We start from the raw sequence: 13027 nt of genomic DNA on the forward strand, positions 1-13027 counted from the left end.
TCCTCCACAACAACTTTTTTCTTTTTTTGTTGTTTTCTGGGTGAAAAAAAAATAGTACCAATCAGAAATAAAAAATTAATTTTATCACAGAATTTTATCCAAAGAATTGCTTACTTTTTTGGAGTTGTTTTTGTTTTTTTCTTTTTCTTCTCCTTCTCCGCAGGTGATGATTCTTCGCTCCTATAAGTTAATAATAGACACTTCAGTTAATACACGAAATCTTTATAACGAAGCCAAAAGAAAGGAGTATTAATTTCAGGACATTACTCATCACTTGGTTCAGATTCAGATTCTGAATCAGAATCTGACTCCTCTTGCCTCTGCTTTCTTTTTCTTGAGTCCATTCTGGAAGGCAAACAATTGTCATTTAGAACATACTAAAAATACACCCAAATGAATTCACGAGATACACCCAACTAAATATACAATATACACCCAACGCAGCAAACGAAACACACCCTGCTTAATAAGCTACATACACCCAACGTGGACAAATAAAATACACCCAAACCGAAAAAGAAATTACACCCAAGTATGGTACTTACTTTTTCCCCTTTTTGCCGGGGTGTTTTCTTCCCGAATCCTCTGAGTCTTCTTGAGCCTCAGACTCAGAGGTAGAAGTGTCACTGTCAGTAGTTTTTGTCTGCGAAGACGATGTTGGGCTCGCCTTCCTTTTTTTGTTTTTTTTTTATTTCTTGTTTTTTTTTTCTTTTTTTTCTTTTTTTTTCATTTTTTCTCTTGTCTCTGCCATCTTCACAATCTCCTGAAACATGAGATATTTTAGTTAGCACCATTCGGGTAAATAAAATACACCAACTTATTATGATTACTCACCAAAATTTCCTCTCTTTCTGCATTCATTCTTTCCACCAACTGCTCCTTAGTCCAGTTGGCAATCCATGGCTTTGGTGGTCTTTCAGTCCTGTTCTTGCCTTTGTTTTTTGAAAGATGAAAGTAGATTATCATCAGGGCGAAGAGGCAGCCATTAATTGCCTTCTTCTTCTTCTCTTGATAGTCTGTGATGCCCTTGACCATGAAGGTCAAAACATGCCCCCCAGTTTCTCTCCGATATGCCGTCCATCTTAAAAATTGAGGCCATGTGCACGGGCGATATTTTGTTTATCGTCGTTGGCAAAAGGAACGCCATCTGTATGTAGAGGATGAATATCCTCTTGAACATCAGGCGTTCCTCTTCGTTGCCAACGCTGATTTCCATCATTTCATCGGTAAGACTTTTGAGGGTCTTACCCTGGAATCTTCTATAAATTATTTTGTCATCATCAGAAAGTTTCTTATAGTCAACTTTCTCAGGAAATAGATCTCCTACAAAAAGGAAGACAACAAAGTATCCAAGTCGGTTCAAATACACCCAAGCAACAACTTAATATAGACCTATAATTTTGAGCTAATTACCTGTTGCATTGATGCTAAGCGCATCACCTATTTTTTTTGGGGTTATTTGGAAAGAACCATATCCTGTCTTCAGTCTGTTCTCCCCAAGTTTGAAGTTGTTTGCCAGCTCCCTTAAGAGTTGGTGATCCACCCTTAGTGGTGGGATGTGCATCAACCCACCGAATCCAAGATCCCTCACAATCGCCTTCTTCTCCTCAGTCATGTTTATGAACTTATCATTCAGGAGATGTGTGGCACACTTAAGGTCTTTTGTTTGGTTTCTTGCTGCCATTTTCTCTGAAACTAAAAATACACCCAAAGAGATCAGTAAGATACACCCATATATATATGACTCAGATACACCCATTAATAACAATAAGATACACCCATTGATAACAATAAGATACACCCATTGATAACAGTAAGATACACCCATATATATGAGTGAGATACACCCAAAGATATCAGCAAGATACACCCATTGATAACAGTGAGATACACCCATAGATATTATTCAGATACATGCGTATAGATATTAGTCAGATATCACTCAACCATGCTTCAATATCAAGCCACATTACAAGGTTAAGCAGTTTACACCCCCGAATCTACGGAATAAACCCCCAAAAATCAACAAAAATAGCAGGAGAACTTAGAACAACAACGTAGAACGACGTAGAACTTAGAAGAACGACGTAGAACTTAGAACAGTGTAACAAAGAAGCAAGAATAATAGTAAACCCTAGAAGAACGACGTAGAAGAAAAGTAAAATATACAGGAATCTTAATGGACTTACGTTGAGTATTGTTGCTTTGTTTTTTCTTCAAATTCTTCACGGAGAGTTTGATGGTGTTTTGATGGAGTTTTCGAATAACGATTTCTATATTTTGAACTTTGATTTTCGCTCGAAAATGGGAGGGTTTCCTTGTTTTGAAAGCGCCTTGAGAAATGGAAGAAGTGGAAGAAGTGGAAGAGTCTGCCATACGTAACCGTTTGAGTGTTGAGCGCGTGATTTTGACGCGCCATGTTATCTCTCTTCATACGCGTGAGTTCTCTTTGGGCTGGACCAACTTGTATGCTTGTAGACTTGTATGTGTAGCAGGCCCGTATTACTTATTACATATATAAGAGAAAAAGAATATGGTAATCCATTGTAAACGGATCGGAGCGGGGAATACCCGATTAGCACTTTGGGTTTGGGAGTAAAACCCAGAAGCACTCAGCAGCACACAGAAATAACCCACTACTTCTCCTCCATCTTTTCATTTCTTCACTTAGAAACCCATAAAAATCTCTCTTCCCATTTTTTCCTGATTCGCGCTCGACAGCAGCCTGTGTCGTTTTTACTCTTTCCTTTCGTTTCTCTCTGCGTTCTCTTCTCTGTCGTTTTTGCCAACTCGTTCGCGTTTTGCTTCGTTCGCGAAATCATGGCCAAGGCCGTCGTCTCTGACGAAGAAGGTGAACCCTAGAATTGATCTTTTTCCCCAAAACACATAGAATATCGGATCACTTTTTTGCATTTTTATTGCGATTTGTTCTTCGGATTCTTCCGAAACTCTGACGTTATTGTGCATTTTTCTTGTGTTTTTCCCACCTTTTGTGGTGGCTCTTCGATGCGCGCAGATGAGGTCGAGTACGAGGAGGAAGAGAGGGACCCCGCTGATGGAGATGGTTTGGAAGACGGTCGGGATGTGGACGATGACGATGAGGAAGATGAAGAAGGTATTTTCTTCGTTTCGGTTTGAATTTCTGGGCTTTGCGCTGTTTGGGAGCTGAAATTTTTGTTGTGTGCTCCTTTTGGCATAGTGGTTTTTTATTTCTGCAAAATCTCTTGCTAGAGGTGGTGGCGATGTTGTCGTTGTTTAGTTTTTGTTTGTTAAGAACACTAGGGTTTCGACTTTAGGCCTTCAAATTAGGGTTTATGATGTAGTCCTATTTGGTGCATGTGTGAACTGTTGCACGTGGTGAATGGAGAAAGGTTTTCTTTATTAGTTCGGTGCCTTGTGTTTAGGGACCAGAAGCATTTGCAATTTTGGTGTATTTTCTTGACAGAGAATGAAAATACATGTTTCTGTGCCTATATTGGGTTTTTCTTGGATGAGATGACATTTGTCAGCCTGGATACTGAAGGGGTTGGGGTATTTGATGTATTTACTGTGTTGGTTGAAGTGTTAAGTATAATTTTTAACAGAATATCATGTTGTTGATTTTTCCATGTAGCAGACTCAATTAGTACATTTACTCTATCTAGTGGGATAATAAGCACAGAATTCTGAATGGCTTTATATTTTTGTCTTCTATATCTGTTGTTAACATATTATATAAGAATCACAAGCAAGTAGCAATACCTGTGGGTTTCACTCATTTTGGGGGACAATGTTCCGTATGAGCTTTTATAGATGGTCTGCTGGATGCTTTGGTGGGGATTCTCACATTTTAAAAATGATTTTTTGTTTATTTTGGTTGTTCTTTTGAACTTTTTTTGATTGGGAGGTTCAAATGATGGTTGCAACTTACTGTTTGATCAATCCCTCAGAGGCAGAAATGTGATTGTTGCCAACTTGGTCTAGCTTCCCTTTTGCTTGTTATGTGAATCTAATCTTTCAGTTGGTATCTTATTATCTGTAACTAGTCATGGGAATAATATTTTCCCTTTATAAGCTTTAAATGATGCTTTGTATTGGCACTGATACTCTGCTGCTTTTCCACCTCAATTCAGAAGGGCAGGATGAATATGAAAATGATGGATTTATAGTGGATGATGTTGAAGATGAAGATGAGCAAGATGAAGAAGAGAGGCCAGAAAGTGATGATGAGCGGCAGAAGAAGAAAAAGAGGAAGAAAAAGTAAGTTATTTATGTTGTGTGTACCCCTCTCCAGAAAAAAGAAATTTGTTTAAAAATAACTGTACTTTCTTTTGTATTTCTTGCCTGAAATTTTAATATGTGATGTTATTCTTTTAAATTTTGATGAATTATTCCAACTGTTCAGGGAGGAGTATGTCCTTGATGAAGATGATTATGAGTTGTTGGAGGATAATAACATCAATATTCATCGTCGGAAGGTCAGGGAACTTGCATATATTTTCAATTATGGCTTATAGTTTATAGAAAAATGATTGGGAATCCTAAACCATCTTTATTTTCCTCCTAATTTCTAAATAAAAGTTGTACTTTTTGGATTTTTATACTTTTTATGTTTTCATTAAAAAAAAATTATTTTTTACTCTTGAGAATTAGGAGGAAGATTTAAGAATCCCGATCGTTAACCCTAGTTGATAATATACAAGTCAACAATAATTTTCAATTTTTCATCAGGAGAGCAAAAAGTTCAAACGGCTGAAAAAAGGTCGGAGGGATACCGAGGAGGAGCCCTCTGGATTATCTGGTGAAGAGTTTGATGGGAGTGGTAAAGTTGGGCGAACTGCTGAGGAGAAGCTTAAACGCAGTTTATTTGGTGATGATGAAGGTACTTCCTAATTCTGCAGGTTTATATTTTGGTTTCTAATTGAGAATGCCCTCTTTTGGAAGAATGAGTTTTTTGAATGTTTACCAAATAATAGTTTTCTATTTCATGTTACTCTTTGGTAAAATAAGGGTGAAACTTGCTCCCAATAAGCAGGAAGTTACACGAGAATAGTGTTTGGTCTAGTTTGGAAAATCTAAAATGGCCATGGTAAACATTATATCAAAGAGCTAAAGTTTATAAGTTGAAATCCTAAATTAATGGAAGACTAGAATGATCTTTTTTAATTTTAGCGACCATATGCCAACTCTCAAAAATATCTCATGCGAGTTCTCAAGAATGGTGCCTGGCTTTTAAAAGACCAGACCAAAAGCACTCTAACTTTTTGATTTAGCAAACTGATAAAATGGTATATGCTTTTTTTTTTAAGCTAGACCATTCCTTCAAGCTTTACCAAACCCACTCATAATCTGTCTATTCAGTGTGGAGCATCATTTATCTGCCAAAGCTATTTTTCATGCTCAAATATACACTTGTAATCTAAATTCAGTTACATCACCTAAACATGAATTACAGGAGCTCCACCTGAAGACATTGTTGAAGAAGAGGAACAAGGAGAGGAGGAGGAGGAGGATGCAGACATTGGAGAAGATGATGAAATGGCTGACTTCATTGTGGATGAAGACGTAATGGATGAGAATGGAGATCTTGTGAGGTATTTTGAACATGTTGATTTTTTTCTTATGTAAGATACTATTATTTGTTTTAATGATATGTTGAAAAATCGACGTAGACGAAGGAAGCTGAAGAGAAAGAAAACTAGGCAGGCACCAGGTGTCTCTTCATCAGCTTTGCAAGAAGCACAAGAGTTATTTGGTGATGTGGAAGAATTGCTGCAGAACCGCAAGCACAAACTGGAATCGAATGAATATAGAGAAACTAGACTTGAGGATGAATTTGAGCCTATTGTCCTTTCAGAGAAGTATATGACAGAGAAAGATGACCAGATAAGGGAGCTAGACATTCCGGAGAGAATGCAGGTCTTTAGAGATATGGAATTAGATGAAAAATTTTCTAATCACCAAGTTGTATTCATATATTATAAGCTTTTATTTTTGGTCTTCTGTAGATATCTGAGGAGAGTACCGGTGCTCCTCCTATGGATGGAGGTATTTTAGAAGAGGAGAGCCAATGGATAGTTAGCCAACTTGGCAATGGTGCAGTCCCTTGGATTTCCAAGAAAATCACAAGCAATCAAAATGGGGCTAAGGAACTACCAATTGAGAAGGATGATATTTTAAGATTTTTGGAAATGCATCATGTGCAGAAATTAGATGTCTGTGTCAGATGCCTTAGACTTGGTTCTTTTTGTCTTCTCCTCCCTTTATTTTCCTAACGTGGAACTTCTTTTGTTCTAGATTCCTTTTATTGCTATGTATCGGAAGGAGGAGTGCTTAAGCTTATTAAAAGACCTTGAGCGATCTGAAGATGGTGATGAGAATTGGGATAAGAATAACAAGACACCTACTTTAAAATGGCACAAGGTTTGGTAACACTGATCTGGTGCTTCTGGTTTTTTACATATATTTATTTACGCTGTTTATAATATAATATTATGTTTACAATTGACAAGAGGATTATTTTTCTGCAAATGGATTCCTTCTGTCTGTTTAGGTTCTCTGGGCTCTACAGGATTTGGACAGGAAGTGGTTACTTCTTCAGAAGAGGAAGAGTGCCCTTCAGCAATACTATAGAAAACGATTTGAAGAAGAGTCACGCCGTGTTTATGAGGAAACACGACTAAACTTGAACCGGCAGTTGTTTGAATCTGTTATGAGATCCCTGAAGGAGGCGGAATCTGAGAGGGAAGTTGACGATGTTGACTCCAAGTTCAACTTGCACTTTCCACCAGGTGAAGTTGGTGTTGATGAAGGCCAATACAAGAGGCCAAAAAGGAAGTCTATGTATAGCACTTTCAGTAAGGCAGGTCTGTGGGAGGTTGCAAGCAGGTTTGGGTGCAGTGCTGAGCAACTTGGGTTATGTCTCTCACTTGTTGCTCTGGTAAGTATACTTCAATTTGATTTTGCCATTTGTTTTGACACTAAACTAAAGGATCTATTTTTCCTTATCTCTATTGTAGCATGAGTTGGAGGATCCAAAGGAAACACCAGAGGAGATGGCTTCAAATTTTACATGTACCATGTATGATACCCCTCAAGAAGTACTTAAGTGTGCTAGGCACATGGTATGCATATTTGACCTTGCTCAGGTTTATCCTTAAAAGTGGCCTTTGATTTGATTCTAATGGATATTTTGTTTCAGGCAGCCGTTGAGATAAGTTGTGAGCCTAGCATTAGGAAGCATGTTCGCACTCACTTTCTTGATCATGCGGTGGTGTCTACCTGTCCTACTGCTGATGGAAATACAACAATAGATTCTTTCCATCAGTTTGCTGGTGTGAAGTGGCTGCGCGAGAAGCCATTGTCTAAGTTTGAGGATGCCCAATGGCTCCTTATACAGAAGGCAGAGGAGGAGAAACTTCTCCAAGTTACTATTAAGCTTCCTGAAGAGTATCTTAATAAGTTAATAGACCAATTTAATGAGTATTATATTAGTGATAGTGTTAGTAGATCTGCTCAGCTGTGGAATGAACAGAGGAAGCTGATATTGAATGATGCAATCTTTCGGTTTCTCTTACCATCTATGGAAAAGGAGGCAAGAGGTGTTTTGTCAAGCAAGGCAAAGAATTGGTTACTTATGGAGTATGGGAAGGCATTATGGAGTAAGGTTTCTGTGGGGCCTTATCAGCAGAAGGAAAATGATCTTAGCTCTGATGAAGAGGCCGCTCCTAGGGTTATGGCATGTTGTTGGGGCCCTGGCAAACCACAGACAACTTTTGTTATGTTGGATTCTTCAGGAGAAGTGCTAGATGTGCTTTACACTGGGTCTCTTACTTTTAGATCACAGAATGTCAATGACCAACAACGGAAGAAGAATGACCAGGAACGCGTGCTGAAGTTTATGACAGATCACCAACCACATGTTGTTGTTTTGGGAGCTGTAAATTTGTCTTGCACTCGTCTAAAGGAAGATATATATGAGGTTGGCATCTTGGTTTTCTTGTTATGCAATAATTTTTACCTCTCCTTATATATGATGCTTCACCTGTTCCTGCAACTCTATTCTCTTAAGCAAAACATGCAGTTGCTTGATGCTTATCTTCTAAAGTATTCATGCTAGGCTGGGCTTGCACTAGTTACTAGTCCCACTTACTTGACCTCGAGTAGGAAATAGTTATTGCTGGCTTGTACTATTGTTTGTATATAAAGAAATCAAGTCTGTTTTGATGTCATAATTATAACCATTGTGACCCTATAATACCTCTGGCATGGAAGCATGGACTGAAATCTTTTGTAGTTAGAGCTTGTGTAAAACCATTTGATAAGTAAATTAGGTTTACAGTTGCCTTTCTCTGATGTTTATTGGTTCTTTTACTCTATAATATGATATTTTTGTCCGAGTCATGTATTATCCATTCATTGTTTTATTTTATTTGTATCTGGCAGTTCTTTTTGAGTTGCGTGAAACTTCATTCCATGTACCTGACCTTGGCGATGAGGGATTTATTATTTTATTGTAGGTCTCATGTGGTATACTTTATTTCTATTAGGTCATTTTTAAGATGGTAGAGGAAAACCCTCGAGATGTTGGGCATGAAATGGATGGGCTCAGCATTGTGTATGGGGATGAATCTCTTCCCCGTCTTTATGAAAATTCACGAATTTCCTCCGAACAACTTCCTTCCCAACAAGGTAAGTACTACTGCATTGATTGGGCTCAGATCCTTCCCCTTTGGGAATCTTAGAACTGATTCTGTGTGTTTATTACATTGGCAGGTATAGTGAGGCGGGCTGTTGCACTTGGTCGATATCTTCAGAACCCATTGGCAATGATTGCAACATTATGTGGACCTAGAAAGGAAATATTATCATGGAAACTGAGCTCTTTAGAGAGCTTTCTTAACCCAGATGATAAGTTTGCTATGATTGAGCAAGTTTTGGTAGATGTGACTAATCAGGTTGGATTAGATATTAATCTGGCGATAAATCATGAGTGGTTATTTGCACCATTGCAATTTGTTTCCGGGCTTGGTCCACGAAAGGCTGCATCCTTGCAGAGATCATTGGTGAGAGCTGGTGCAATTTTTACTCGGAAAGACTTCCTGACAGAACATAAACTGGGTAAAAAGGTGTTTGTCAATGCAGTTGGGTTTTTGCGTGTACGACGAAGTGGGTTGGCTGCTAGCAGCAGCCAGTTTATTGATTTGCTGGATGATACAAGAATCCATCCAGAATCATATAGTCTTGCTATAGAGTTGGCTAAAGATGTCTATGAGGAGGATGGAACAGGTGATGCAAACGATGATGATGATGCTGAGATGGCCATTGAGCATGTGAGAGACCGGCCTAGCTATTTGAAAAACCTAGACGTCGAGGAATATGCTGCTGGAAAGAAACGCCAGAACAAGATAGAAACTTTCTATGACATAAAAAGAGAACTGATTCAAGGTTTCCAGGAATGGCGTAAGCAATATGAAGAACCAAGCCAGGATGAGGAGTTCTATATGATTTCAGGTGAGACTGAGGAGACTCTGGCAGAAGGTAAAATTGTCCAAGCCACTGTTCGCAGAGTGCAAGCCCAGAAAGCAATATGTGGGCTTGAATCTGGAATGACTGGAATCCTTATGAAAGAAGACTATACTGATGATTGGAGAGACGTAGTTGAACTTTCTGATAGGATACATGAGGGTGACATACTCACGTGTAAAATCAAGTCAATTCAAAAGAATAGGTATCAAGTCTTCCTTGTTTGTAGAGAGAGTGAAATGAGAAGCAACCGGTTTCAAAACAACCGTGATCTTGATCCTTACTACCATGAAGACAGAAGCTCTCTGCAGAGTGATCAAGACAAAGCTCGGAAAGAAAAGGAGCTTGCGAAGAAGCATTTCAAGCCGAGGATGATTGTCCATCCACGCTTTCAAAATATAACTGCTGATGAAGCAATGGAGGTTTGTTTGAGTAATTTTATATCATGATGTGTGTTCTATTGGCCTTTTATTTCAATGTTATGACTTTCTTGTGTTGCAAAATTAGCCTCTAGTCCTCTATTTATGCACATCTCAACAGTCTTGGACTTCAGAACTGAATACTCGACAAAGACTCGAGAAAAACTACTAAATTGATGATTGCTTCTAGATTTAAATTAAACGATTGAGTTGGTTAGCAGTTGGTTTCCAAAGCTTTGCTTTGACCATTTTATGGAAATTCATGTTAGACATACAGATTGCTTTGCAGGACCTTTATTTAGATTCTATGTACAAATATATCTGACCAAGCAAATATCAATATGAGCTTTCCTCTGCTGGTTCTTTAGTATGACGTTTTCTTCAAATGAAATCTTATTTGTTGCTTATCTACTGTTTTGTCTAGACTCTAGATATCCCTGAATCAACTGAATCAATTATAATTCTAGTTCTTGAAGTTTGTGTGATTCTTGGATTTGGTAGGAGTTGATACCATATTTTTGAACTGCAGATCATTGAAAATGAAATAATAGATTAATAATGTTTCTTTTTGTTGAGATTTAATTTAATGGTTAATAAATTCTTGCTTAGCCTTACTTCTATGTGAATGCAGTTCTTGTCTGACAAAGACCCTGGGGAAAGCATTATTCGTCCTAGTTCACGTGGACCTTCATATCTTACTTTAACGCTCAAAATTCATGATGGAGTGTATGCCCACAAAGATATAGTCGAAGGTGGAAAGGAACATAAGGACATTACAAGCTTGCTTCGAATTGGGAAGACACTCAAAATTGGAGAGGACACTTTCGAGGATTTAGATGAGGTCAGTCTGTGACTTGGTTTTCTTTGATACCTTTCTTTTGGTAGTGTGATTAACTTCTCCACATCATTTGTTCTCAGGTTATGGACCGTTATGTTGATCCCTTGGTGACTCATTTAAAGGCAATGTTAAATTACCGCAAGTTCAGGAAGGGTACAAAAGCAGAAGTTGATGAACTTTTGAGGCTGGAGAAATCTGAGTATCCAATGCGCATTGTCTATAGTTTTGGCATCTCACATGAACATCCTGGAACATTTATATTAACTTATATAAGAAGTACAAATCCACATCATGAGTACATTGGACTTTATCCAAAAGGATTCAGATTTCGCAAGAAGATGTTTGAGGACATTGATCGGCTTGTGGCGTATTTTCAGAGGCATATTGATGATCCCCAGCATGATTCAGCCCCTTCCATTAGATCTGTGGCTGCTATGGTACCAATGCGAAGCCCTGCGGCTGGTGGTTCATCAGGGGGATCTACAGGTAGTGGCTGGGGAGGTTCAAACAATGAGGGTGGTTGGAGGGGTAACTCCTATGATAGGGATCGATCATCTACTCCTGGTTCTAGGACAGGTATACCAATGAGTTCAATTCTGGTTTACTGCTGAACTTATTGGGTGTTGTTAATGAATCTATGGTGGTGCTACGGAATACACACAACTCCATGCTTTGCTGCTATTAAAATGGTTAATGGTTTTAGTTCTACTTAGATGAAATATAAATTTCGGCCTAGTTAATCTATTTCTCAGTTGCATGTAATTTTACAATTTGCTTTCACTGGAAGGCATTGACACATTTGTATTATTTTTTCTACAGGACGGGGAGATTACAGACACAATAATAGAGATGAACACCCTAGCGGAGTGCCTCGTCCATATGGCGGTGGACGCGGGCGCGGACGCGGACGTGGTCGAGGTTCTTACGATAACAATAGAGGACATGGCTCCAATAATGAAAGGCAGGACTCCGGGTATGGTGGATCTAGATGGAGTTCGGCTAAAAAGGATGCAGATGATTTAAGCAATTTTCCAGGGGCTAAGGTCCAAAATTCTCCTGGAAGAGAAGCTTTCCCTGGTGGTTGGGGGGGAAGTGGTGGAGGTAGCAGCAGTGGTTGGGGAGGTGGAAATAGCGGTGATGACAACGGGGGATGGGGTGGTGGTGCAGGTCCAAGTGACACCGATAATGGAGGCTCCGGCTGGGGAGCTGGCTCTAAGAAAGCATCTGACAATGGATGGTCTGGAAATGCCGGGGGCGGCTCTGGTTGGTGAACTGTTGAGAACTTAGTTTAGCTTGCCCTCGGCAGTTGCTTCGTGTTCAATTCATATTTGACCTACATTAGCCTAGCATACCCTGTGGGGGGATTAGCTTCATTTGAAGTCATATTTGACTGACTGACATGTAATCAACCCTCTTTGGCGCCTACTTTTGCACTGGTAATTTGGTTGTAAATATGTGTAAACTTGAACAGATGTCGAGCGCACGGGAGAGTGCATTTGATTTTGTCAGTTTTGCTGAAATTAGGTAGTTACTTTTATGAAATTATTGGTTTTTTGGCTGCCTGTTAGGTGATGCCTCTTTGAGGAGCAAAATCTTAAAATTGTCTGTTGGAAAATTAGTAAATTTTTCGCATAATTTTAAAGAATTATTTCATTCATTTATTTAAAATTTTAAATTACGTATGACTCACCGTGCATCTTTGGTATCAAGCAAACAAAAATATTCTCTACATACAAGTTAAACAAAATCATATAAGATTTTTTAGCCTAATTTACTTCATGCGTCGTTATATAATTTTTCAATCAACGCAAGAATATATTACTCTCTTTTGAAAGGATTTCGTTTCTCTTTTCAAATTTTTTCAATGTTTTAGAACTACGTTCTTTTTTATCTTTGCGGTTTTTTTTTTCATTTTTTGCGTTCACTTTCTTTTTTGTAATTTTTTTCGTTCTCTACGTTTTTGAAATCAAGTTCTGAAATCAGTTTTGAACATTTATCTTGTTGTTGAAGATAATGAATGATTTAAGTTCAGATTGTCAATTGAACCAAAACGAAATAGATTATTGTTTTGAATCCAAGTGGCTAATGTGTGATTTGATTCTAGTTAATGTTTTTGTTAGTAGTTTATGATTCTGTAGGTGAATAATATTGTTTGTTTGTGAAAATTGTTCATCATTGATGGTTTGAGTTGAATGTAATATATGAGTTCTGATGAATTTGTATTTAGAAAAACTTTCGGTGTATATTAGAATTCTTTCACTGTATT

At 38.3% G+C, this 13027-nt stretch overlaps 1 protein-coding gene across 1 annotated transcript; it reads left to right on the forward strand.

Annotated features, from left to right (window-relative positions):
• Positions 1-2542: 2542 nt before the first annotated feature.
• LOC112696788 (transcription elongation factor SPT6 homolog) lies at positions 2543-12353 on the forward strand. The gene is made up of 17 exons (XM_025749654.3): positions 2543-2851; positions 3017-3115; positions 4113-4239; positions 4385-4457; positions 4711-4861; positions 5435-5573; positions 5652-5898; positions 5988-6194; positions 6277-6402; positions 6533-6919; positions 6999-7103; positions 7181-7960; positions 8529-8670; positions 8755-9926; positions 10555-10764; positions 10842-11337; positions 11581-12353. The coding sequence occupies exons 1-17, from the start codon at positions 2821-2823 to the stop codon at positions 12030-12032; spliced, it is 4944 nt and encodes a 1647-aa protein (XP_025605439.1). The 5' UTR covers positions 2543-2820; the 3' UTR covers positions 12033-12353.
• The last annotated feature ends 674 nt before the right edge of the window (positions 12354-13027 follow it).

Source organism: Arachis hypogaea, chromosome 6 (assembly GCF_003086295.3).
Source record: "Arachis hypogaea cultivar Tifrunner chromosome 6, arahy.Tifrunner.gnm2.J5K5, whole genome shotgun sequence".
Lineage (NCBI taxonomy): Eukaryota > Viridiplantae > Streptophyta > Magnoliopsida > Fabales > Fabaceae > Arachis > Arachis hypogaea.

Coding starts and splice junctions, on each gene's coding strand:
- LOC112696788 (XM_025749654.3), top strand. CDS start 2,821: ATGGCCAAGGCCGTCGTCTCTGACGAAGAAG. Junction 5,574..5,651: donor GAGAATGGAGATCTTGTGAG/GTATTTTGAACA, acceptor AAATCGACGTAG/ACGAAGGAAGCTGAAGAGAA. Junction 5,899..5,987: donor ACATTCCGGAGAGAATGCAG/GTCTTTAGAGAT, acceptor GGTCTTCTGTAG/ATATCTGAGGAGAGTACCGG.